The sequence below is a fragment of the Oncorhynchus mykiss genome, chromosome 12 (genome assembly GCF_057628025.1).
Source record: "Oncorhynchus mykiss isolate SJ-2025 chromosome 12, ASM5762802v1, whole genome shotgun sequence".
NCBI lineage: Eukaryota > Metazoa > Chordata > Actinopteri > Salmoniformes > Salmonidae > Oncorhynchus > Oncorhynchus mykiss.
Window position 1 is genome coordinate 17392793 of NC_143033.1, and position 25713 is coordinate 17418505.

General features: G+C 41.8%; 4 protein-coding genes across 35 annotated transcripts; 3 read left to right on the top strand and 1 right to left on the bottom strand.

Annotated features, from left to right (window-relative positions):
- LOC110537070 (transmembrane protein 150C) lies at positions 1-6302 on the top strand. Of its 3 annotated transcripts, none has more exons than XM_021622819.3 (9): positions 1-371; positions 1171-1216; positions 1407-1488; positions 1585-1638; positions 1733-1765; positions 1854-1921; positions 3906-4033; positions 4706-4883; positions 5138-6302. In XM_021622819.3, the coding sequence occupies exons 3-9, from the start codon at positions 1415-1417 to the stop codon at positions 5344-5346; spliced, it is 744 nt and encodes a 247-aa protein (XP_021478494.1). In that variant the 5' UTR covers positions 1-371; positions 1171-1216; positions 1407-1414; the 3' UTR covers positions 5347-6302. The 3 variants fall into 3 exon arrangements, with proteins under 3 accessions (XP_021478494.1, XP_021478498.1, XP_021478492.1); XM_021622817.3 differs by having other exon boundaries at positions 164-371; positions 861-1216; XM_021622823.3 differs by lacking the exon at positions 1171-1216 and having other exon boundaries at positions 128-371.
- Positions 6303-6440: 138 nt separating this feature from the next.
- Positions 6441-21015, bottom strand: LOC110537069 (enolase-phosphatase E1). Of its 11 annotated transcripts, none has more exons than XM_090191859.1 (8): positions 20563-20976; positions 18648-18789; positions 14385-14480; positions 13390-13491; positions 8709-8911; positions 8055-8187; positions 7833-7956; positions 6441-7071 (listed from the first exon to the last, which is right to left on the bottom strand). In XM_090191859.1, the coding sequence occupies exons 2-8, from the start codon at positions 18675-18677 to the stop codon at positions 6932-6934; spliced, it is 828 nt and encodes a 275-aa protein (XP_090047985.1). In that variant the 5' UTR covers positions 18678-18789; positions 20563-20976; the 3' UTR covers positions 6441-6931. The 11 variants fall into 11 exon arrangements, 8 of the variants coding, with proteins under 8 accessions (XP_090047985.1, XP_090047987.1, XP_090047986.1 ...); XM_090191861.1 differs by having other exon boundaries at positions 14385-14467; positions 18659-18789; positions 20419-20748; XM_090191860.1 differs by having other exon boundaries at positions 20419-20670.
- On the top strand, positions 14413-19843 carry LOC110537068 (heterogeneous nuclear ribonucleoprotein D-like). Of its 4 annotated transcripts, XR_002475564.3 has the most exons (9): positions 14413-15119; positions 15871-16039; positions 16205-16366; positions 16600-16731; positions 16951-17071; positions 17311-17472; positions 18147-18253; positions 18666-18769; positions 19517-19843. XR_002475564.3 is itself a non-coding variant. In XM_021622811.3 (8 exons), exons 1-7 carry the CDS (start codon positions 15031-15033, stop codon positions 18215-18217), a joined length of 906 nt encoding a protein of 301 aa, XP_021478486.1. In that variant the 5' UTR covers positions 14424-15030; the 3' UTR covers positions 18218-18253; positions 19517-19843. The 4 variants fall into 4 exon arrangements, 2 of the variants coding, with proteins under 2 accessions (XP_021478486.1, XP_090047984.1); XM_021622811.3 differs by lacking the exon at positions 18666-18769 and having other exon boundaries at positions 14424-15119; XR_016484903.1 differs by having other exon boundaries at positions 14439-15119; positions 18147-18769.
- hnrnpd (heterogeneous nuclear ribonucleoprotein D) lies at positions 20296-25410 on the top strand. Of its 17 annotated transcripts, none has more exons than XR_016484898.1 (9): positions 20296-20714; positions 21455-21623; positions 21986-22147; positions 22287-22418; positions 22635-22731; positions 22894-23046; positions 23422-23521; positions 23874-24364; positions 24792-25410. XR_016484898.1 is itself a non-coding variant. In XM_021622798.3 (8 exons), exons 1-7 carry the CDS (start codon positions 20554-20556, stop codon positions 23490-23492), a joined length of 945 nt encoding a protein of 314 aa, XP_021478473.1. In that variant the 5' UTR covers positions 20296-20553; the 3' UTR covers positions 23493-23521; positions 23874-25410. The 17 variants fall into 17 exon arrangements, 10 of the variants coding, with proteins under 10 accessions (XP_021478473.1, XP_021478474.1, XP_021478476.1 ...); XR_005034887.2 differs by having other exon boundaries at positions 23874-23975; XR_016484899.1 differs by having other exon boundaries at positions 23425-23521.
- The last annotated feature ends 303 nt before the right edge of the window (positions 25411-25713 follow it).

Genomic DNA, 25713 nt, shown 5'->3' on the forward strand with positions numbered 1-25713 from the left:
ACCCTACCTCTTAGGGAAGTGTCCACAGCAGATCAGCTACAGGTTGCCTACTATCATGTCACATAGGTTATAGTGTAGGATAGGACAGTTTACATGCTGGAAACGAGGCTTACTGCTATTGCTCTTTCCTACGGTAGAAGGCTCTTTCCTCGCTCGCCTAAATATTCAGTGCTGCAAAGAAAAGGTTCGCCCATGGCCACAGTGTATGATCGCGACTGCACACTCCATTTCACTATCTCCGGATTTAGTGCTCTCAGGCACATGTTTATATGACCATTTGTGACTACGACTGATAACAAAACTGCGTGTTTCAGTCAATTATGAAATTAGAAGACGGAATCTAAATCCAACAGGCGCTGGCTGGCAACGAGGTATTTCATTTTTCTGTCTGACGATTGATCAGAGACAGATAGAGGGGGGGATATTGGGATTGGGGAAGCCAGTTAGGGAAGGGAAGGTATCCTCCATTTTAAAGGTTGAGGGGAACAATACAATAAAACACTTTTTGGGAAAGTGAGCTGTTATCAGTGACCTACATGTCAATCTGTCGCTGTTGTGAAAGTATCATGGTAGAAATTACATAACATATTGACAGGGTAGGTGTTAAATACCTAACCTGCCCGCGGTAGAATGTAAAATGTAGGCCTACATGCTCGCTACATCGTTTTCATTCAAGGCTATGCACTAGGCAAACACATTCACCTATCTTTGCAATCATTACAAACATATACATTTTCTTGGCTCAATCTGATGCACGTGCAAATTGACTGTCAGTGAGTGATTGTTGTTGCTGTTTCTGTACTGAGTGGCTGTAATAAATAGTGTTTTATTGGTCGTCCTTGGCAATTTGCATTCCCCAGCTTTGTAGACACGGGAGCTGTCCAGTCGCAGTGGTGCTGAAATCAACGGCTGCAGAACATTGGCCCAATGGGCTTTTCGCCGCTATCCAGTGCTGAAATTATTCTGGTTCTAGATACATACACCTTTCCGTTTACATGTCAGTTAATTCAAGGTTTTAATAAGTGCAATTAATTACACGAGCCTTACGTTAACTAATTGTTGTAACAGCCTAGCAAGCTACTAGCCATTCAATGTTAGGTTAATCCGGAAGAGGTAACTGCAGTCTCAAATTGTAAAAACAGGTCACATAATATTGTTTTTCTTCTGTAGATTAACCCCCGGACCTGACTTTGGCTTGGTCTTATCATATACATTCGTAAGTGTGGCATTGGAACAGAACAGCATTCCTGTACTTCTATTTTGAGTTACAGTAATTCCCTCAAACATCTCAGGACAGGTTTTACATGTTCTGCCGCAGGTGGTTCTAAAACAGTTCTACCTCCTTCCATTTCCTGTCTCACCATTGCCAGGGAGTGGAGATGTTTAAAATGTTTTTTTGTTTATAGGAGACACCATGAGGAAGTGCAGTCCCTGGACGTTTCTCCCTATCATGTACTCTCTCTTCACAGCCGCTGGACTCTGGGTTGTGTAAGTGTCTTATTTTTCCAGATCTTTTCAGTTATCTCACGCACCATTCGGCTTTACAGCTGTGTGTGACTTTAACATAAATTACTTTGGTTACAGGTATTTTATAGCTGTTGAAGATGAGAAGATAACACCCCTGAGTTCAGAATACAAGTAAGGTGGAATATAAATGAAGAACGAAGAAATATGTTATTCCAGTTATTATGACCATGCACTATTTCTAAACATTAAATGCAATTTTTCACAGGCGATCTGGAACTAAATCCCCTCCATATATAAGGTACACAGCCTATGAGTACCAACCTAATTGGTTAGTGATCTTTACCTAGGATTCGTGCTTCCTGTCAATACAATTCTCTCTCTCTCAGCATTGCAGGCAATGCTCCCCCAGCCAGCTGTGTTTTTAGCCAGGTCATGAACCTGGCTGCCTTCGTAGGTAAGCCTGATGCATGTTCTCCTATCTTCTATCATATAAAGTTCACATGTACAGTGCCTTGCGAAAGTATTCGGCCCCCTTGAACTTTGCGACCTTTTGCCACATTTCAGGCTTCAAACATAAAGATATAAAACTGTATTTTTTTGTGAAGAATCAACAACAAGTGGGACACAATCATGAAGTGGAACGACATTTATTGGATATTTCAAACTTTTTTAACAAATCAAAAACTGAAAAATTGGGCGTGCAAAATTATTCAGCCCCTTTACTTTCAGTGCAGCAAACTCTCTCCAGAAGTTCAGTGAGGATCTCTGAATGATCCAATGTTGACCTAAATGACTAATGATGATAAATACAATCCACCTGTGTTTAATCAAGTCTCCGTATAAATGCACCTGCACTGTGATAGTCTCAGAGGTCCGTTAAAAGCGCAGAGAGCATCATGAAGAACAAGGAACACACCAGGCAGGTCCGAGATACTGTTGTGAAGAAGTTTAAAGCCGGATTTGGATACAAAAAGATTTCCCAAGCTTTAAACATCCAAGGAGCACTGTGCAAGCGATAATATTGAAATGGAAGGAGTATCAGACCACTGCAAATCTACCAAGACCTGGCCGTCCCTCTAAACTTTCAGCTCATACAAGGAGAAGACTGATCAGAGATGCAGCAAAGAGGCCCATGATCACTCTGGATGAACTGCAGAGATCTACAGCTGAGGTGGGAGACTCTGTCCATAGGACAACAATCAGTCGTATATTGCACAAATCTGGCCTTTATGGAAGAGTGGCAAGAAGAAAGCCATTTCTTAAAGATATCCATAAAAAGTGTCGTTTAAAGTTTGCCACAAGCCACCTGGGAGACATACCAAACATGTGGAAGAAGGTGCTCTGGTCAGATGAAACCAAAATTGAACTTTTTGGCAACAATGCAAAACGTTATGTTTGGCGTAAAAGCAACACAGCTGAACACACCATCCCCACTGTCAAACATGGTGGTGGCAGCATCATGGTTTGGGCCTGCTTTTCTTCAGCAGGGACAGGGAATATGGTTAAAATTGATGGGAAGATGGATGGAGCCAAATACAGGACCATTCTGGAAGAAAACCTGATGGAGTCTGCAAAAGACCTGAGACTGGGACGGAGATTTGTCTTCCAACAAGACAATGATCCAAAACATAAAGCAAAATCTACAATGGAATGGTTCAAAAATAAACATATCCAGGTGTTAGAATGGCCAAGTCAAAGTCCAGACCTGAATCCAATCGAGAATCTGTGGAAAGAACGGAAAACTGCTGTTCACAAATGCTCTCCATCCAACCTCACTGAGCTCGAGCTGTTTTACAAGGAGGAATGGAAAAAAATTTCAGTCTCTCGATGTGCAAAACTGAAAGAGACATACCCCAAGCGACTTACAGCTGTAATCGCAGCAAAAGGTGGCGCTACAAAGTATTAACTTAAGGGGGCTGAATCATTTTGCACGCCCAATTTTTCAGTTTTTGATTTGTTAAAAAAGTTTGAAATATCCAATAAATGTCGTTCCACTTCATGATTGTGTCCCACTTGTTGTTGATTCTTCACAAAAAAATACAGTTTTATATCTTTATGTTTGAAGCCTGAAATGTGGCAAAAGGTCGCAAAGTTCAAGGGGGCCGAATACTTTCGCAAGGCACTGTACATGAAAACATAGTCAACCTTGGACATTGTACCATAATAATGGCAGGATATGAGATGGACGATAGAGACAAGAATAGAAACAACAGGATGCATATTATAAAATGGGGAAGTACTGTCTATTGATTTTGATGGATTTACAGTCAGCAGTTCCAGCAGCAGAACATGTAATGCTCATTACAAACAGTTATTGATGAGGTTAGTATTGAGCAGTAACAAAAGCCTGCACACCCTGTGGGTCCCCAGTACAAGGAATGAAATGTTTAGAGAGACTACCAGACCAGAGAGATCCCTTATGGGTCTTCTCCTTTCAGGGTTCATCATTGGTGTCCTCAGATACCTGCAGCTGAAGCCCCGGGTCCATAAACCCTGGCTCAATATTGGCAGTCTGGTGGCCCTGTCCCTGGCCTGCTTCGGCATGACCTTGGTGGGAAACTTCCAGGTAGGAGTCGCTGGCTCAGCCCCTAGACACTTCCCCTAGTCCCTAACTTCCCCTTTCCCAAACTTGGTCCTTGGGACCCAAAGGGGTGCACGTTTAGTTTTTTGCCCTAGCACTACACAGCTGATTCAATCAATCAACTAATCATCACGCTTTGATTATTTGAATCAGCTGTGTAGTACTAGGGCAAAAACTAAAACATGCACCCAGGGCGGGCCCCAGGACCGAGTTTGGGAAACACTTCCTTAACCGCTAGACCAGGGCTTTCCAACCCTGTTCCCAGAGAGCTATCCCCCTGTAGGTTTTCGCTCCAACCCTGTTCCCGGAGAGCTACCCCCCTGTATGTTTTCGCTCCAACCCCAGTTATAACTAACCCGATTCAGCTTTTCAACCAGCTAATTATTAGAATTAGGTGCACTAAATTTGGGTTGGCACGAAGGAGGTTAGCTCTCCAGGAACAGTGTTGGAAAGCCCTGCCCTAGACTGTCCCTGGCGTACTTCGTAGGAGTCACTAGTCTTACACAACCCTTAGCCCCTACATCCAGACCCAAAACGTTTGAGAACCACTGACAAAATCTACGAAAACCTCATCTTGGTTTGCAGTGATAATCAGATTTTTATCAGTGTGTGTAGCAGGGCCATGTCTGTCATCTGTCTGTAATGTGTCTGGTCCAGCTGTCAAATGACGAGGAGCTCCACAACATTGGGACGTCCATGACGTTTGGCCTGGGGACGTTGTTCTGCTGGGTGCAATCTGTCATCACCCTGAAGGTCAACCTGAGGAACGAGGGCCGAAGGGCGGGCATCCCTCGCTTCCTACTGTCAGGGGCTGTCACCGCCTGCATGCTTCTCTGTATCCTTCCTCTGGCTTGCACCAGGGACTCACTCTGTCACTTAGCAGGCGCTTTTAAACAAAGAGACTTACGGTACAGTGAGTGCATTACTATGGGTATGTTGGCTGGATACATCTGTAGTGGTGGAAACCTTTCTTTCACTTATTCAGCCATGTTAAATCAGTGTTTACCATGAAAGAGGAAGCTAGGAATTACGCATTTTGAAAGTACATTTTGTAGTGTTTGTTTGACCCTTAACCCCCACCCCGTTCAGACTTTGCCCTGATGGCGCAACGTCTTCACATGCACGCGGCGCGGGCGCAATGGGCGCTGGTCATGTTCTTCCTGGGCTTCCTCGCCACTTTTGCCATCGAGTTCAGACACTACCACTTCGAGATTGTCTGCACCGACGACCGCGATCCGCCGCTCAGCCTCTCAGAAACCTTCTCCGAGGTGTCAGAGTACCAGTCGGACCAGCTATAGGGCGGCTCCAGAGAACAGAACCAGCTATAGGGCAGCTCCAGAGGACAGAAGCAGCTATAGGGCGGCTCCGGAGGACAGAACCAGCTATAGAGCTTTGGCGTACTACAAAACAGTTAGCTTGCCTGTGGTTGTCAGTTGGGGGTCATTTACAAATTAACATATTTGTAAGGGTTCCAGTTTGTCTCTGTTAGTTACTGAAGAAGAGTTAGTCAAAAACTACTGCATGTCTGCCTGTTTGAACACAGCCTGTGAACGACTGTCTTTCTACTACTACTGTACCTTGAGGTGATCTTTCAAAAGCAACAAACTCTTTCCATGAGCACAAAGAAGGCATCATTATCTTTGTCAACTCATCAACAGTAACAGGGATGTTCGCTAAAAGTTGCTAAATGGTTTAATTGAAGATGGATGTGCATGAAGATGGCTGTTTTATGTAGCTGTGAGTTGTAGAAGGATAGATAACTCATCTCAGATTGATAGTGACACTACCCCACTGACCTTCCTTTCATACAAATGCAGCCAAATCCTCAATAGAATGTGTGATGGGAGTCATCACCACTCCCATTTTGAGTCTTCTCATTCTATCGACAGAGGTATTCTGCTGCGTTCTCTCTATTTCCTGTCCGTCTGTCTACCTCCCTCTATTTTCAACCTGAATTAAGACAGACAACAGTTTGTGATGAAGCCGATCTCAGCTTCTCTGTGAAGATGAGTAGTACAGTAGTATTATCATCCAGGTACAATGATGCCATTTTGAACCATATCACTGTTGCACCCATTAAACACAAGTCATGGGAACCTTTTTCAGTGTTCTCTCTATTTCACATTTCTTAGTACAACACTAGGCTTTATCATTACCATTCAAGCATAACAGACAAATGCATCTTAGTGTTGTACTGCTGTTTGTTAGAACATTACAATGATATTTTACAATAAAACTTGTCTTTGCATTCTGATTGATGGACTTGTTGAGTATAGCCCAATCCTGTACATGTTTCAAAGTGACTCAATGTACAAAAACCCGCTGTGCAGTGATGTAGCACTCAACTTCCAAGAGCCTATTTAACCATATTACAGTTAAAGAAACAAAGTGATCAACTTAAATAGTTTTTTATTTAAAATGTTAAAAAAAAAGAAAAAAAAGGAAGCCCTGTCATGGCCCTTGAACGCGCAGTCTGCAGACTGGTACGGCTCTTAGTGCTTGTTGCCCACCACCCACCCTGTGCGTAGCCTGAATACCCGACAGTTCCTGTGTTCAACAACAGAGGAGCGTCCATCACGTCGCTTTTACCATTCCAGTCCTTTCATTAGACCTAAGGGCAGCAGGTGCTAGGGGAAGCAGGAACTTGATAGAACAGGGTTGTGTTCTGTTTCTCTACCCTTCTCCCTGAAGTGTGCATTCGTTACTCCCCCTCAGATTTAAAAACAATGCAAAGGTGTAAGATATATGGTGAAAACTCCCATGTGAAGACCAATCATTTTTTATATCCCCAAGGGGGAGTCAATGAGCATACACCTTGGGGAGGTGAAGGAGAAAATCAGACGGCAGCATCTCTACCCCCTCCCCCTACCCTCTTCTCCAGTGTTAAGCGCTGCCATTCACTTCCAGTTGGCTGAAGGTTGTAATGAGGTTATAGTGAGACCTTTCTTCCTCTGTCAACTCCATGTTCCCTGGACGCACCACTACAGCCACGTTCACACCAGCATCCTCCGCTGCCTTGGCCTCTGCAGGGAGGAACAAAACACACTACTGTAATAGCCTCCTCTCAGTCATCCATGTTCCCTGAGCTACACTAGGATCTCACAACAGCAGGCTTACTCAAGTCCCAGTCGTGGTTTAACAGAGGCCCTAACCCTTGGTTTTAAGTTAACATTCTACAAAACAAAGGAAAGTAGAACATGTGACATGGAGGCCTCATGGTGGTTGTGGTCCCAGCCCCTGAGGTAACTGTATGACTCTCTATGCATTAGCGCACCGCTACACTAACATGATGGCATCTGCATTCCCTGAGGGGGAGGCCCTCGCTGCAGTGCAGTGCAGCAGAGCACTAATACAGTACTGATTTAACTCTGATACAACAGCCTTTCCAAATGCTATTCTGGATTAGTGCAGGGCTAGCTACATGGCTTTGGATATAAACATCTGGTCAATGTATTATTTATCTTCCTTCATGTTAACCACTAGGTTATTGGGAACATGTGTGTACATAAAACAGTTCATAATATAGTCAAATAAAAAAAAGTTCAAATATGCCTAATTGATATTCTATAAGAAGCAGCTCTACTGGCCTAATGCTGGCTGGGTTGTTGTAGTTCAGACAAGCCCTTTGACTAGCTAGTGGAAAAATCCACTGTTGAATTCAGAGTAACAGCTAAGGCTGGCAAGGCTTCGGAGGGTGATCCTGCTAGGTAGAAAGGCTCTGGCTCAGTCTGATTTATGTAAATGACATTCAGTGTTAAACTAATCCGCCTGCTACAACACTTACCTCGTGTGACATCTGTCAGGAACATGATTTCTTCAGGTGGGCAGCCCATCCTCTCTGCAATCCTCACATAGCTTTTGCTTTCTACTTTAGTGCCTATGTTGGTGTCGAAGTGGCCATCAAATAGCTGAAAGGAAGAGAGAAAATCTGAATTTAGCTGGGAGTGTATTACAATGAAGATTAGTGTGTGTTCTAAACAGTGTATAAAAGAGAAGAGTTCCTTACATCTAGTACGTCTCCCTCTACAGAGTATCCAAACAGTAGTTTCTGAGCCTCCACACTGCCAGAGGAGTAGATATAAACCTTCAGGCCCTGCCGTCTCCACCTCCTGATGGATGGAACCACGTCCTGGTACACCCTGGTTCACACACACACACACACACACACACACACACACACCTTAGTAATCCTGTGTTTTCATCGGGATGAGTCATCAAGTTTGAAGGTGACATTTGGAAGAAATGCGACAGTACAATAGGACTTGATCCTCCCACAGGCGGTTTAGAAGCCATCACCTTGAGTACAATAACATAGGGCTACACATTCATGCAGGGAAGAATCTAATCTTGCAATCTGTGCACACATATCTCTGACTTATGTTAACCATGAAGTGAGATTTGTACTAAGATTGATTAAGGATTCATCCCTCCTACAATAGTGCCCTAAGACAGTAGTAACCTTTAGTCATTTTCAACAGATGCTCTTAGGTTAAGTGCCTTGCTCAAGGGCACAGACAGATTTTTCACCTAGTTGGCTCAGGGCTTCGAACCAGCGACCTTTAAGTTACAGGCCCAATGCTCTTAACCGCTAGGCTACCTGCCGCCAGTAACCTCCTACATCCCCATCCGTCCAATAGAAGGAACACTCCCAGCTACTTACTCGCCTTTGATTCTCCCGGCAGCGTAGGCCGCCCTCCACATGTGTCCCTGCAGCTGTTTCAGAGCTGTGGACTTCCTGTCCGAAGCCATCTGCCACAGCACGTTGTCCACCACCTCCCTGATGGCTTTCTCCTCGTCCGTGTGCCCAGACTGGTCCAGGGAGTGCTGCGCACAAGCTCGGTGCAGACGCAGGTCCTCCTCAACCTAACATGATGACCGGGACAGGACATGGTCAATCAGGTCATGTTCATTAGGAAGCAGGGTTCGATTACACATTGACAGCGCTTGGGGTTGTCCAACATAGATATATTGACTGACATTTCTGGGGCTTGTTTGGTGCATTGATATTTCAAGGCTGGCCTCTGCCCTCCATAAACCACCCCCATCAAGGACGGAGACAGGCAGTTCCTGGCAGACAGGAAACTGTTCATTCCAGTCAATTACATATGGAAATCACCATGCTATAATGAGAACTGATCATCGTTCTGCCTTCTCCAATTCAGTAAGCTCATTGGAGAAAATATCTCATAGCTCAGACCTCCTGGCTGCATATCTTATTGAGGAACCTAATAATGTTCACTAATTTACTGTAAATCGGTTTGTCTATGAATGTAGATAGTTCCATCATAGTGTCCATCAACCCCCTGGGTCTGGTCCCCCAGATGACCAATCTAGTCAGCTTGATTTTAGGCAAGTTGTCCTTAAAAGGAGTTAAGCACCTTAGTTTGCCAGTCCTTGGTGAAAAAAAAAGCAGCATCCTGTAGTAGCCAGTGAATATGAGTGCAGCTCTGAAAGCTTGTCTCATCTCCTGCACTCACATCATCCTATATGACTTATATGGTCGGTAGCTATCAAATACACCCATTATCTGTGACCTACATAGCTATATACAGTGGGGCAAAAAAGTATTTAGTCAGCCACCAATTGTGCAAGTTCTCCCACTTAAAAAGTTGAGAGGCCTGTAATTTTCATCATAGGTGCACTTCAACTATGACAAACAAAATGAGAAAAAAAAAATCCAGAAAATCACATTGTAGGATTTTTAAAGAATTTATTTGCAAATTATGGTGGAAAATAAGTATTTGGTCAATAACAAAAATGCATCTCAATACTTTGTTATATAGCCTTTGTTGGCAATGACAGAGGTCAAACGTTTTCTGTAAGTCTTCACAAGGTTTTCACACACTGTTGCTGATATTTTGGCCCATTCCTCCATGCAGATCTCCTCTAGAGCAGTGATGTTTTGGGGCTGTTGCTGAGCAACACGGGCTTTCAACTCCCTCCAAAGATTTTCTATGGGGTTGAGATCTGGAGACTGGCTTCAAGGCCACTCCAGGACCTTGAAATGCTTCTTACGAAGCCACTCCTTCGTTGCCTGGGCGGTGTGTTTGGGATCATTGTCATGCTGAAAGACCCAGCCACGTTTCATCTTCAATGCCCTTGCTGATGGAAGGAGGTTTTCACTCAAAATCTCACGATACATGGCCCCATTCATTCTTTCCTTTACACGGATCAGTCGTCCTGGTCCCTTTGCAGAAAAACAGCCACAAAGCATGATGTTTCCACCCCCATGCTTCACAGTAGGTATGGTGTTCTTTGGATGCAACTCAGCATTCCTTGTCCTCCAAACACGACGAGTTGAGTTTTTACCAAAAAGTTATATTTTGGTTTCATCTGACCATATGACATTCCCCAATCTTCTTCTGGATCATCCAAATGCTCTCCAGCAAACTTCAGACGGGCCTAGACATGTACTGGCTTAAGCAGGGGGACACGTCTGGCACTGCAGGATTTGAGTCCCTGGCGGCTTAGTGTGTTACTGATGGTAGGCTTTGTTACTTTGGTCCCAGCTCTCTGCAGGTCATTCACTAGGTCCCCCCGTGTGGTTTTGGGATTTTTGCTCACTGTTCTTGTGATCATTTTGACCCCACGGGTGAGATCTTGCGTGGAGCCCCAGATCGAGGGAGATTATCAGTGGTCTTGTATGTCTTCCATTTCCTAATAATTGCTCCCACAGTTGATTTATTCAAACCAAGCTGCTTACCTATTGCAGATTCAGTCTTCCCCTGGTGCAGGTCTACAATTTTGTTTCAGGTGTCCTTTGACAGCTCTTTGGTCTTGGCCACAGTGGAGTTTGGAGTGTGACTGTTTGAGGTTGTGGACAGGTGTCTTTTATACTGATAACAAGTTCAAACAGCTGCCATTAATACAGGCAACGAGTGGAGGACAGAGGAGCCTCTTAAAGAAGAAGTTACAGGTCTGTGAGAACCAGAAATCTTGCTTGTTTGTAGGTGACCAAATACTTATTTTCCACCATAATTTGCAAATAAATTCATAAAAAATCCTACAATGTGATTTTCTGGATTTTTTTTCTCTCATTTTGTCTGTCATAGTTGAAGTGTACCTATGATGAAAATTACAGGCCTCATCTTTTTAAGTGGGAGAACTTGCATAATTGGTGGCTGACTAAATACTTTTTTGCCCCACTGTATATATTAGAGGTCGACCGATTAATCGGAACGGACGATTAATTACGGCCGATTTCAAGTTTTCATAATCGGAAACTCTGTATTTTTGGACACCCATTTGGCAGATTCTTTTTTTTTTTTTTTACACCTTTATTTAACTAGGCAAGTCAGTTAAGAACACATTCTTATTTTCAATGACGGCCTAGGAACGGTGGGTTAACTGCCTTGTTCAGGGGCAGAACGACAGATTTTTACCTTGTCAGCTCCGGGATTCAATCTTGCAACCTTACAGTTAACTAGTCCAACGCTCTAACCACCTGCCTCTCATTGCACTCCACGAGGAGCCTGCCTGTTACGCGAATGCAGTAGAAGCCAAGGTAAGTTGCTAGCTAGCATTAAACTTATCTTGTAAAAAAAAACAATGAATCAATCATAATCACTAGTTAACTACACATGGTTGATGATATTACTAGTTTATCTAGCGTGTCCTGCGTTGCATATAATCGATGCAACGCAGGGGGATGATTTAACAAAAGCGCATTTGCGAAAGAAGCACAATCGTTGCACGGCTGTACCTAACCATAAACACCCATGCCTTTCTTAAAATCAATACACAGAAGTTATATTTTTTTAAACCTGCATATTTAGCTAAAAGAAATCCAGGTAAGCAGGCAATATTAACCAGGTGAAATTGTGTCACTTCTCTTGCGTTCATTGCACGCAGAGTCAGGGTATATGCAACAGTTTGGGCCGCCGGGCTCATTGCGAACTAATTTGCCAGAATTTTACGTAATTATGACATAACATTGAAGGTTGTACAATGTAACAGGAATATTTAGACTTAGGGATGCCACCCGTTAGATAAAATACTGAACGGTTCTGTATTTCACGGAAATAATAAACGTTTTGTTTTCGAGATGATAGTTTCCGGATTCGACCATGTTAATGACCAAAGGCTCATATTTCTGTGTGTTATTATGTTATAATTAAGTCTATGATTTGATAGAGCAGTCTGACTGAGCGATGGTAGGCAGCAGCAGGCTCGTAAGCATTCATTCAAACAGCACTTCCGTGCGTTTTGCCAGCAGCTCTTCGCAATGCTTCAAGCATTGAGCTGTTTATGACTTCAAGCCTATCAACTCCAAAGATTAGGCTGGTGTAACTGATGTGAAATGGCTAGCTAGTTAGCGGGGTGCGCGCTAATAGCGTTTCAAACATCACTCGCTCTAAGACTTGGAGTAGTTGTTCCCCTTGCTCTGCATGGGTAACACTGCTTCGAGGGTGGCTGTTGTCGATGTGTTCCTGGTTCGAGCCCAGGTAGGAGCGAGGAGAGGGACGGAAGCTATACTGTTACACTGGCAATACTGAAGTGCCTATAAGAACATCCAATAGTCAAAGGTATATGAAATACAAATGGTATAGAGAGAAATAGTCCTATAAATACTATAACTACAACCTAAAACCTCTTACCTGGGAATATTGAAGACTCATGTTAAAAGGAACCACCAGCTTTCATATGTTCTCATGTTCTGAGCAAGGAACTGAAACGTTAGCTTTCTTACATAGCACATATTGCACTTTTACTTTCATCTCCAATACTTTGTTTTTGCATTATTTAAACCAAATTGAACATGTTTCATTATTTGAGGCTAAATTGATTTTATTGATGTATTATATTAAGTTAAAATATGTGTTCATTCAGTATTGTTGTAATTGTCATTATTACAAAAAAACAAAAAAAAATTGTCCCATTAATCGGCATCTGCTTTTTTTGGTCCTCCAATAATCAGTATCGGTGTTGAAAAATCATTAAAAAATCATATATTTTTATATATATTTATATTTGTGCTAAACCAAACCCACTGGATTACAGCAAACAATGAAAACACAGTAAATCTAAAATCCATGTAGGCCTAGCTCTTTAGAAAAAATAAAAATATTGTTTAAATATTTTAAAACAGGCGACAATAATAGTTAGCTACACGAGATGAGGTTGCTATGACTGTTGACACCAGACTCTGAACAGCAGTCGTTTAATGTACTAATCTGTACTAATCATACCACACAAGCAATCATTAACTGGTTCAACAAATCCAAATGTACAGGTTTTCAACCTAAATTAATGCATGGGTGTTGCATATTCTGTCTGAGATTGTGTGCAGTCACTGCTGCTGACTGATCATCATTGTCCACAGTTTGCAACAAACCAGTTACCTGTTTCTTAAGGAGATGCACGTCTTGTTTGCATTCATCTTCTTCCCAATGCGCCGACAGATACTCCTCGAGATGATCTTTGATGTATGGGAATAAAATGTCCTATAGTAGAGAAATAGCACCGTTATCATGTAGCTAGCTAACAGTCAAACCATCAGTCTACCAAAAAAACACCACAAAAGCCATGCATTTGTCTCGGTTTGTTGTCCTAGCTACCTTTACAAACGTTATTGGTGTCGTAGTTCCTTCAATATCCAGCAAAAGTGCGGTAGTGTTTTCAGGGATTGAAACACTGGCCATTTTCCTGTCTGAAGCCGTCTACTGTAGTTAGTAGCTAACTGTTAGCTTGGCTATCTAACGTTACCCCGCTACCCAGGCTGGAGGATGGCGAGCAAACCCTAACAGGGGATTGATTACCAATTCCTTTCCAAATATATATATATATTTTAGGTTACTTTTCAATTAGCTATCGTTGGGTAGAGCAGACTCGTCAGCACACATGAAGCAGCCAGACCCATTGAATGTGCTCAAGAGCAAAGAAAGTCTTCTGTTTCCAGGAAGGCGTGATAATGACGACCAAGAGGGTAAAGCACTGCTACACATAAAATGTTAAATGACAAAACCAAACATTTAGATAGGTTAGGAAAATAAAAAAGGACACAGTGTGCTGCAATATCATAACATTGCTCATTTCGCTGCAATAGTTGTATTTACTGGTGGGTGGGGCACAGGCCATGCGCAGTCGAATGTCCCATTCCACATATTCTAGAATGTGTGAAGCGTTGCATAACCATATCAAGAGATTCTCTGCTCTGTCGTAGATCATTTTAAGGCCAGTGTTTGGGCACAACATGTGTACAGTGCTTTCAATGTCTTTGGCTGGTACTGTATGAGTATGATCGGTGTGAAATGGCTAGCTAGTTAGTAGAGCGCTAGTAGTACTTTATAAAAAAAAAAACTTCGTTAGTAGCGTTTAAATCGGTGACGTCACTCACCCTTGAGACCTTGAAGTAGTTTCCCTTGTTGCAGACCGCGGCTTTGGTGGCGCCATAGGCAACGATGCTTCGAGTGCCACTGTCTGAAAAGTAAACCTAGATGGCGACAGAGCCACATGCGTTTGCGCAGATATCATACTCTCCTGGGTAAATATTACAGTATCTGACAGAAGTGTTTGCAGAGATGTTTGAAACCTCTGTTCAGTCTCTTTGGTGTTTGTTGATAATAATGGAAACCATATGCAGTATTTCGTTTTGAGGCAACAAAAAGGTAATTTACTGGTGTTGCTTTTAATTTTTGAACAAGAATGAAGAAAGTAAAATCAGAGATTTTAGAATAATTGCCATTGGTAAAATTTTATTAAACCCAGGAAGTTGTTTGTAATGATGATAATCTGTGATCAGCTGTAACATTACCAATCAGTCATTTCCGTAAAAAAATGTGTGTAGCAAAGACAACAGCGCCTCCCCCACTGAGCCGCCGCAAACAAACAACATCATCTGCGTCACTCCCCGCAACCCAGTCCGCCCTTGATGTCAGCCATTTTACATAGCAATCGCAACTGAATTCGTCCCCAAAAGTATTTAGCAATCAGGCCTAACGTTAAATACACATTTCTATTTAACAACCGGGTGACATTCGAAAATGGAGACCGAAGGCCAGGTTGACTTCAGTACAGACGAGTTTCCAGAGGGCTCCAAGATAAATGCAAGCAAAAACCAGCAGGACGACGGGTAAGCGGCTTGACGTTAGCCTAGCTAGCTACTTTCAGCAAGAGTAGCTAGCTAGTAGGTGTAGCTAACCAGCTACTGTTATTTCTGCCAGCTGGAGACAACCTTTGATTCAAACGTAGCGTGTTATTGGAGTGGTAACACGCTAACGTGCATTAGGTTACTAGCCAATATTAGCCAGACCCTGTTGTGAGCATGCATGCATAGTTAGCTAGCGTTAGCAAACTAACTGGCGTCATGTCATCAGGCCAAGTTCCCTAAGTGGCTAAGCGGGGTTGGCTATGTGCTGTGAAACATGTTGCCACCGCGTTATTTGTAGTTAGCTAGTTTATCATCAGATTGACGTCGTGTTGGTTATTGGCGCTCTTTTTTTCTCTTGCACTACGTTAACGTTACTGCTGGTTTTTCGAATACTGACAGATAGAACAACAATAGCTACACATGTCCTGTACATGCACTCAGTGGCCACCCAAGCTAGAATCAGAAGTGTGTGTGTAGTATCTAGTTAGATACAGTTCACTGATCTAGCTGTTGCCTTTATAGCTAACCGTTCTATACAGTTTGAATCGTTAGGCCTAATCAGCTTGCTGATGACAATCGCTTGACCTAAAGTAAATTAGGCATTTATTTAACTAGGCAAGTCAGTTAAGAACAAAGTCATAGCTAGTGACTCAGGTTGTTAGGGATGTATAACAAGGACGTAGTTATGACTGTCTGATAGACTGCATTTGTCTCCTTGATTCTCCATTCACAGCAAGATGTTCATTGGAGGGCTCAGTTGGGACACCAGCAAAACAGACCTCACGGATTACCTGTCGAAGTTTGGAGAGGTTCTGGACTGCACCATCAAAACAGACCTGATGACGGGCCGGTCCCGGGGCTTCGGCTTTGTTCTCTTCAGAGACTCAGAGAGTGTAGACCGGGTAAGCACTAGAACAGACTCAATGAGCAGAGAACAGGACAGGCTCTCTTCTTGTCTTGCTCTCTTAATTCTGAACAAAATAATTTCAAGACATACATAGTTGGCATCCACTCACATCACTTGATCACACACACCCTGTTTTACTGACACATTATCCTGTATGCAGGTGTTGGAGCTGAAGGAGCACAAGCTGGACGGGAAGCTGATCGATCCAAAGAGGGCCAAAGCCATGAAGGGGAAGGAACCGCCCAAGAAGGTGTTTGTTGGAGGCCTCAGCCCAGACACCCCAGAGGAGGAAATCAGAGAATACTTTGGCGCTTTTGGAGATGTAAGAGTGACAGAATGAGTGCATTGTCAACGTATTCATATGTTTTATTCTACGTTTTTAGATATGGTAAACCCACACTTTTTTAGGAAGCTGTAAGTCCACTGAGCGAGTGTGGCAATGGAGCTAGAGCTGATGCTATTGTATAATTTACCGCCTTCACATGGTACAAAGACTGAGGTACGCAGAATATGATTACTGTCTTCATTAGACACTGAGAGAAACCTTGTTTCCAGATTGACAGCATCGAGCTTCCCATGGACACCAAAACCAACGAGCGACGTGGGTTTTGCTTTGTGACCTACTGTGAGGAGACTCCTGTTCAAAAGCTGTTGGAGTGCAGATACCACCAAGTTGGGAGTGGAAAGGTAGCTGGATTCTGCTTATTCACAATGACCATTTGAATGCTGTTACACATCTTGCGCTGATAGGCAAAGCTATTATTTCTATGCTATTTAACCAACTTAGTTTAGACAGCCATTTTGAAGAATGTTGGCAGTCAAATAACATGTGACTGTAGGTACTTGAAGAAAGTGTCATCACTGTTTTCCACAAGTGTCTTGGTTAATGGGCTGATTTCTCTGCAGTGTGAAATCAAAGTGGCCCAGCCCAAAGAAGTGTATAGACAGCAGCAACAACACAGAGGAGAGCGGGGAGGCTACGAAGGAGGGAGAGGAGGTGGCGGATACAGGGGCCGGGGACGAGGAGGTACATCTACCCTATGACACTGAAGAATGCGCATCTTTTTTCTCCCCCTCCCCCCGTATCATTATTTATTCTTCCAACAAGGAATTTCTTGTGTGGCATTTGACACATGCAACAATGATAGTACTGACAACTGAAAATGGCATGCATTACAGTACATTGAAAAGAAAATCAAGACATAAATGCCTTTGAAACTACAATATAGGCTTGTCACACTGAACCTCTCCATTGTCTCTGTGCAGGTCAGAGTAACTACAACCAAGGTTACAACGGCTACTACAGCCAAAACTATGGTAGCTACGGCAATGGATACAACCAGGGCTACAATGGCTACGCGGGCTATGACTACTCTGGCTACAACTATAATAGTTATGGTTATGGACAGGGATACGACGACTACAATGGTAAGCTACACTATTGATGCCAACTATCGAAACAAGCAGTGCCTTTCAGCCCCCAACAACAACTCATGTACTTCTAGCTAAGACAACAACAGGCGGAAAAAATTCTCCTTGTATGTAATCAATAGCTCTGGAAAAAAATAAAACAGATGTCTGTAATGCTGCCTGCCTTGGGTCTCTTTGCTCTGGTGCATGTTTGAGGGGTCCTCCATATCCAGGCAATGCACTTTTATTTTACGGGGAACACTTGCAACATTAATGATCATTCAGCCCATGTAAAGTTCTAAGATTACATTTGTATTGCACACACTTCTGAGAGTACTTGTAGTTCACTTCCTGGGTATATAAAATAAAACACAGCTGAGCTTAGAGTTTTTGGTACATATGTCTTGACACATGATTGTGCATCTCAATACTGATACAATAACATTCAATTTGAAAGTCCAAGCAAAAATAACACAACTGGGTTAACAAACACTGCAGACTACATCCCACTGATATGTGATTACTGCTGCCCCAAAAAAGAAGAGTTAAAAAAAACTCCCATGCACCGTGACTGCCATGTCAACTAAACTAAACATTGATAAAACCTTGATAGGATTTCCTTTTGCTACGTTTTTGTTTAGTTAGCCTGTGACACTCATCTTCCTGATCTCTAACCCTTGACCTTCCCATAGGCCAGCAGAGCAGCTATGGGAAGGCCTCTCGAGAGGTCACAACCCACCAGAACAACTACCAGCCTTACTGAGCTGATCTGATCCAACAGGACCTGCTTAGAATTCTGGTAAGACAACACTCCCACCTAAGGCTTGACTTTTATAACAAAACTTCAAAATTTAAAGATCAATAGACACTAAACAATTACTCAAACCTATCATGAGAGAAAGCAAGTGGTTACTATTACGATGCACACCCCCATTTTGAAAAAATTAAAAAGTAATGTCTATAGATCTTTAATTGCAAAAATGTTTGTGCAGCGTTTTATTTTTATTAAGCTCTCCAGAAAAAAACATATGCTTTTTTTCTGTAGATTCTCCTTTTTCCCTTGCTTTTTAACAGGTGTTCATAAGGAAATAACATAAAGAGACTTGATAGCATTGTTAACAGGTAAAGTACTGCTAAGGGTACAGAGTAAGGACCTATCCTTAGTTTTCCTTTTCCTAACTCTGATGTTGTACCTTGTTTGTACCTGCCAGCGGGGACTTCATTGCAGGCCGTGTGTCGCCTGATCACGACAATCTCTGGGCGACGCACATAGCGGGCAGAGAGCACGGCATGCACAAGAAAACGCTGTCCTGTGGTATGGTCTCTTCACACTTCCTGTAACCAGCGATAAACAAAAAGAAACATAAGAGAAAGGAAATTAATCTCTTTTAATCTCGTTTTTAAAGTGTTTGCTATAACGATTTGTCTGAAATTGATTTTTTACAGGATATTAATATGAAAGTGTAAAAATGTACTTTGACTTGTATGTGTGTTCTCTTAATTTTAGTGGTCTTTTTTCAGTTCTGGACCAACAGTGTTTTTTCTATAATGAACCCCTTTCTTAAATTGCTAAAACTCATAATGATTGCTTTTTCTTTATAGCCCTTAGAGAACTTCACTTGATAAACACCAAAAAACGTTTTATTTTATTTTTTACTTAGGTGTTAAAGATCATATGTAAACCAGCTTTATGGTGCCATAAAAAGCTGACAACTCAAAATATATTATGAGCTATGTGCATCTGTCTTTAAATGTCCACCAAATTTGTTATCTTTTAGTTTAGATAGGGTCACATTTGGGCTTGCTCCTTAATGGTGAAATTTACCCACCAATTCATTGGAGCTGAAGCTTTTGCTGGCCGGTGAGCTGTTACAGGACAGGTTACAGAACCTTGGTGAAGCTGAGTTCTACACATGATCTTTAAAACGGAATGGGGAAAAATAAACTTAATAGTTTAAGTTGACGACACAAGCAGAAGTTATGGACGTGCAAGGTTCACTGTGCCCTGCAGAGCTCCAAAGTTGGTAACATCTACTGTGTTGTGTTGTGTCCTTGTTTGCAGACGGGCTGGCTGGAGAATGACCCTGTACCCAGGTGGAAGTTTTGGGGGCTGAATCCTGTCCTGTCCTCAGATCAGCTCATGTTTTAAACACCAGGCCCATATTTCGTTGTCCTCTTCCTGAGTTGAAGCTGGCATGCAGTGTGTCTGACTTTGTAAATAGCGAGGTTGCAGCTTTTTGGTTCCAGTCCCCCCCTTCCCTTCATCTTGTAGGTTTCATGTAATGTGTTCTTATCACCTTGATTTTCAACCTGTCCTGCTTTTGTTTTAAACGTGGATTTTCTGCAGTTTTTTGGATAAAGGGATTATTAAAGAGGGTACAAAACTCAAGAGCTTGACTTTGTCGTACTTGATATTCTGTTTTGCATTTCATAACACCGAACTATAGCTGCCGCGTCATTCTTTGACTTGAACATTTAGGCCTGTGGGTACTTCAGCCTAGGTGCAGTCATCGATACACACAACAGTAATGTACTAAGAGTTTATTTATCGTGACATGAGAATAAACCCTGCCATATTTTCTAGATCTGTTTAGCGATATTATTGCGTATGGAACCTGTCAAATTCAGTCAGTGCGAAAAAGATCAACCTGTTGTCATACAAACCAGATGGTTATATAACACTGCAGTGCAATACGTTTCAAAGCATAGCAAAAGTTGTTCTATTTGAGAATTGCTTTCAATAGTCTGGAAATACACCTCCCTGAAGCTAGTCCCACCATTTTATACATGACGCCATTATGTTTACGTAGCTGGCTAGCAAAATAGCAAGCTGCCAACAACTGGTATCTTGCAAACATATACTAGATAAAGTAGTACAGTTGGTAATTGTCAGCAAAAAGCAGAGTGGGTGGTTCTGTTGTGACAGTTTTATGCCTAGTGTCTGGTCTTTAGCAGCCTACTAACCTGGGGCAAAATAGAACGAGTCCCATTTCGAACGCAAACGAGACAGATAGCAGCTGTAGTACGATCGCGTTAGCACGCAACCTCGACAGCAGCTGATTAGCTAGCTACCTTTAGCAATTTGTGCAACATAAAAAAATGTCGGACCTTGAAACCGGCGAAGATCCAACTGTGGTGAAAATGGAGGAGGACGGAGAGGCTAGCACCGAAGAGCAGACGCCGACTGTTGCAGAGGGCGGCCAGGCAGGAGAATCCGAGGGATCAAAGATTGATGCCAGCAAAAACGAAGAGGATGAGGGGTGAGACCGCTAACTAGCTAGCCTAACGTTAGATAACTGTCGTTCCCTATATGGCTAGCTAGTTAGCTCAGTTTTGAAGAAGGGACAAGTAGCTAATTGTTATAATTTTGACATTTCCTCGCATCGTTGGCAAGCTTAAATGAGGAATAACTTGAGTTGAATGCCGATACCTAAATATTACAGACAGGGTACTGATGATGGAGGGATGGATGATCCCTTCAGGACAGGTCAGTCAGGTCAGCAGCATCACTGTCTCTGTTGTGGCTGTCATCCTTCAGCTCTCAGGCGACCAGAACCTTCCATTTTGCTAACATAGACAGACGGTGCTTGCTGGATTTAGAGTTGTGTATGTGAGAAATATGTAGAAATAGGATACTGCTAGGCAGATGCTGGGGTGGCCTAGGGATGCTGTCTCTGGGTAAGTTTTAGTGGCGACCTGGGAGATGTTAGTTAAATCATCCACTAGAAACATACAGCTTGTAAAAGCTACAGCATTATCAAATGATGTCTTTGCTAATTGTCATAATCATAGCTATAATGATAACGTTGACCCTTAACCAGAACTTTGGCTATGTTCCCTCTCTAAAGGCTTTAACTCTTTCTTTCCTTTCCTTCTTTCCTACTGACTGGTGAAAGGAAAGTATATGAGAAAAGGACATTATTAGAGAGAATTGGAACACAGCTGCAGTCTGAGAATTTGTATGCAGAATGGAAATATCCCTATCTGTCTCAACATGCAGGAAAATGTTTGTTGGTGGTCTGAGCTGGGACACAACAAAGAAGGATTTGAAGGATTACTTCTCCAAGTTTGGGGAGGTGGTAGACTGCACCCTGAAGCTTGACCCCATGACAGGCCGGTCCCGAGGGTTCGGCTTTGTTCTGTTTAAAGCAGCTAACAGCGTTGATAAGGTATTCCTGATTGTGTTCAATGGTATTGATCATGCTGGATGATTGTGATAGATTATTTTATATCTAGCTCTCTTATATAGTGTGAATATGGTATTACGTTTACATTTTAGTCATATAGCAGAAGCTGTTATCCAGAGCGACTTACAGGAGCAATTAGGGTTAATTAGGGTTAAGTTCCTTGCTCAAGGGCACATCAACAGATTTATCACCTAGTCAGCTTGGGGATTCGACCTAGCATTGTTCTTGTTACTGTCCCAGCACTCTTAACCTCTATAGCATGGCAGCAATGGGATGGGAATCTTTTTTTGCTCTATCAGTTTCTTTATTATAATGATGTTTTATCTGTGGCTTGCCTCTGGTAGGTGGTTTTACAGAAGGACCACAAGCTGAATGGGAAGGTGATCGACCCTAAGAAGGCCAAGGCCATGAAGAACAAGGAGCCCATCAGAAAGGTCTTTGTAGGAGGTCTTTCTCCAGATACTCCAGAGGAGAAGATCAGAGAATATTTCGGTGCCTTTGGAGAGGTAGGCTACTACAGTAGACTTAAAAATATATATATATATTGTGTTTCCTCACAAGTCGACAAGCCTTCTAAACACTTCCAAACTTCCAAACCTTGCTGAATAAGAGGTTATTATATTCCTGTGTTGTCTGTGTGAACAGGTGGAGTCCATTGAGCTCCCCATGGAAACCAAAACCAACAAGAGACGAGGCTTCTGCTTCATCACCTTCAAAGAGGAGGAGAGAGTGAAGAAGATCATGGAGAAAAAGTACCATAATATAGGATTAAGCAAGGTACAGTACATCATGGCTTGCCCTGCTAATACTTCCCACAGAATATGTTTAGTAGCTCAAAACTTTGCCTTCAATGCATGTTTTTCAGATGGCATTTCCTTGCCAGGTCCAGTTGGTGATCTATTAGTATTATTAATGAGAATACACTGCAGTGTAATGTCAGTCAGTTTGAAGCTTTAAAGCATGGTTATTGAAACGTTTTATTCCTGTCTTCAGTGTGAGATTAAAGTGGCCATGTCCAAGGAGCAGTACCAGCAGCAGCACTGGGGGGGGGGAGGCAGGGGATACCCCTCCAGGCCTCCCGGCAGACAGGGTAAGTTGGCTGGATAGAATAGGTTGTTTCCTGCACCAATACTTTGGATATGTTTAGTAGTACTGTATTACATTTGAGTAATGATATGTATGATGTTGTTTGTTAAATCATATGTTTTTGGTCAATTCAATAATACCAAATGGACAATTTGTTGTATTTCAGGACCCAATCAGAATTGGAACCAGGGATATGGCAACTACTGGAACCAAGGTTATGGCAACAACTACGGCAACTATGGCTACAACAACCAAGGCTACGGTGGCTATGATTACTCTGGTTACAACAACTATTACGGCGGATATGGTGACTACAGCAGTATGTAATCTTTTTGGTGAAGGCACACTAAGAAAACAACGTGTATGTATGGATAATTTGACAATGGATTTTTTTCTCTTTAATCTTATTGATTAACTGTATGGTTTATATTTTAGTATTTGAGTGAAATTCCATCATGCTGTACATGCTGTAAATAAATATTAAAAAATGACATTAAAACCAACAATATTGTTAAAAACGCATTACCTTTATTCATTGTTTTCTGTTTCCTAAATTACTAAATATTCAACACAACAAAGGAAATATGTAATGAAAATCACTGATTTTGAATATGTACTACTATCTTATCTCAGAGCTAGAACTATCATTTACTCATATAATTGTTTTTTTCTGTGTGTGTTTGTGTCCAATCAGCAGACCAGCAGGGTGGTTATGGGAAGTCCCCCAGGCGAGGTGGTCACCAAAACAATTACAAGCCATATTGATGTAACAGAAGTACCACACCCACAGACAGGTATGTTTTATAAGTCACCTACAACAAACCTAGATAAAGTGCAATGTATCGACCTCTGTATAATAATAATAATAAACCCTCATAATGTTTTTCTCTTTATAGTTTTTCACAGCACCTGAAAAGTGCTTTACAGTAGTCTTAACATAGAGGCTACAGTCTTTTTTTTGGTGAATTATTTCTGCTGCCTCTTATGAGCCATTTTGTAACTGTAAAGTTAACAGGTATAGTACTACTATTACTACAGTAAAATGGATACCAAGAGTTAAGGATTTACAAGGGAAAAGAGAGTGAAAGAGAGAAAATAATAATGTTGTCTCCTAACTCTGACATATACCTTGTTTGTACCTGCCAGCGGAGCTTCCTTGCAGGCCATGAGCTGACCTCCCCGGTACTCTCTGGCCCGCTCAATGCGGACCGGGTACGAGAGGCGTACACTCTCGAATGCTGCCATTTGGTATGGTCTTCCAACATCCTGTCTCAGCATTGTAAATAAAAACTAAGTGGGACATGTCCGGCTTTGTCCACTTTTTTTATTTTCATTTGTTTAATTTCTGTAATGTGTTTTTTTGTAATGTAAAACTTAAATACAAATTATGTAATTTTAATGCCATTTTTTACAGGCCCTTACTCTCCCGTCAAGTAATGGTAAATTACAACATGATACTGAGAAAATAACTATTTACTTTTCAAAGGACACGGCTTTCTCTGGACTTTCCAGTGTCTTTTTCATTCCTAATCATACCTGTAATTCTTGCTTTTCTTTATTTAGCTCTTGTAGCAGTAATAGCCAGTAGTCCATGAGCTAAAACCTGGTTTGTACTTGGATGCTACTGCGTTGGAGAAGTGCGTTATTTTTGTACTTGTATTGTTTGCTTGTGTTACTGACAGCGGTGGGAAAACTTCTCCTTTAAACGTTAATTTTCCTCTAACAAAATTCTCTTTTTAACCTTTTGAGAAAGTATCAAAGTATCTCTACGTTTCCTGGAAATTTGCATGTAATGCTTTCTTTAATGTGTATCTTTTTGACCAATAGAAGGCTTTACTCATTGGTTTTGTATTTGGGCTTTGAACTCTTTAATTTGTCACACTTCAGGATTTCTAGCTTATGGACTAACTTGTTTTTAATTCTTAATTGTAAGACATATTTTTATCTATTGTATTGTGTTTTCTTAATGGAAATGGTAAAGACGGGATTCCTTTGACATTTAGTTGTAGCCCTACTAGTAGTAACCTTCATCATTAACAGTTTGACTTGTTTTGTCTTTTTCAGGATGGAAGATTGAAGGATATCTTGTGAAGGAGCGTTGGCAGACGAAGTGACAGGTTTCAGTCAAGAGTTTCCTTTATTATGGACGGCTTGAGACAGGACACAGTCAGAGTATTCAGTTGATCTACGCACATTGAATTTATGTTCAGTGTTGTATTTCGTTGTTTCTTCTTGCAAAGCTTTTAAAAGTTTCCTATTCGTCTTGTATTGAGTTACACTGTGTGAAAGGAAAATATGCAGAATTATATTTAAGAGTTGATTGTTCACTTACGCTCAGTGTTATCCCTTTTGTTAAATGTGTGTAATATTCTATGTAAATTGCTTTTTTGTTAAGGCATAAATTACCATTATTGAAACCCAAATAGGACTAGGATACTTAATTGTCCCTGAGGTGGAAATTTGTCTTCGATAAATAAAATTGGATTGGTCAGGGCCAGAAAATAAATGATTTATATTGCGGTCAAAAGCAAATGCAAATGGGCCCTTAAATGAATCTACATCCTTTATCGCAGTTATCACAAGTAAACATTTTGTTAATATATATTTGACATGGTACACAGAAATATAGAACATTCAGAAATCATCAAAACATTTAAATAAAAAAATGTATCTGAAATTGAAATGGATTGTTTTTTTACAGTGTGAACTGTTTGTTACATTAAGCTTTGCCCTTGGACAGTATTATATTGCTAGTGGAGTGTAACTGTATACTGAAGTGAACTATTGTGGCCACCATTTCTAAAGCAGTAAATCAGCAGTTGAAACAATAACAAAGCGACTCCCCGCCTCTGTTTCGGTTAAAAGTTGAGGGATGGGGTTGGAGATATGTAACTGCTCAAATTCATAGACGGTGCCATGGATGAAAGGACTGACTATCCATGATCTAGCATTTGTAGTTTTAACCATGGTTTGAGGATATAGTGTT

Coding starts and splice junctions, on each gene's coding strand:
- LOC110537070 (XM_021622819.3), top strand. CDS start 1,415: ATGAGGAAGTGCAGTCCCTGGACGTTTCTCCCTATCATGTACTCTCTC. Junction 4,034..4,705: donor CCTTGGTGGGAAACTTCCAG/GTAGGAGTCGCT, acceptor TGTCTGGTCCAG/CTGTCAAATGACGAGGAGCT. Junction 4,884..5,137: donor CACCGCCTGCATGCTTCTCT/GTATCCTTCCTC, acceptor CACCCCGTTCAG/ACTTTGCCCTGATGGCGCAA.
- LOC110537068 (XM_021622811.3), top strand. CDS start 15,031: ATGGAGACCGAAGGCCAGGTTGACTTCAGTACAGACGAGTTTCCAGAG. Junction 16,040..16,204: donor ACTCAGAGAGTGTAGACCGG/GTAAGCACTAGA, acceptor TCCTGTATGCAG/GTGTTGGAGCTGAAGGAGCA. Junction 17,473..18,146: donor GGGATACGACGACTACAATG/GTAAGCTACACT, acceptor ACCTTCCCATAG/GCCAGCAGAGCAGCTATGGG.
- LOC110537069 (XM_090191859.1), bottom strand. CDS start 18,677: ATGAAGTCCCCGCTGGCAGGTACAAACAAG. Junction 13,492..14,384: donor ACTACTTCAAGGTCTCAAGG/GTGAGTGACGTC, acceptor TCTCTACTATAG/GACATTTTATTCCCATACAT. Junction 7,072..7,832: donor CCTGACAGATGTCACACGAG/GTAAGTGTTGTA, acceptor TCCTCCCTGCAG/AGGCCAAGGCAGCGGAGGAT.
- hnrnpd (XM_021622798.3), top strand. CDS start 20,554: ATGTCGGACCTTGAAACCGGCGAAGATCCAACTGTGGTGAAAATGGAG. Junction 22,148..22,286: donor ATTTCGGTGCCTTTGGAGAG/GTAGGCTACTAC, acceptor CTGTGTGAACAG/GTGGAGTCCATTGAGCTCCC. Junction 22,419..22,634: donor ATAATATAGGATTAAGCAAG/GTACAGTACATC, acceptor TCCTGTCTTCAG/TGTGAGATTAAAGTGGCCAT.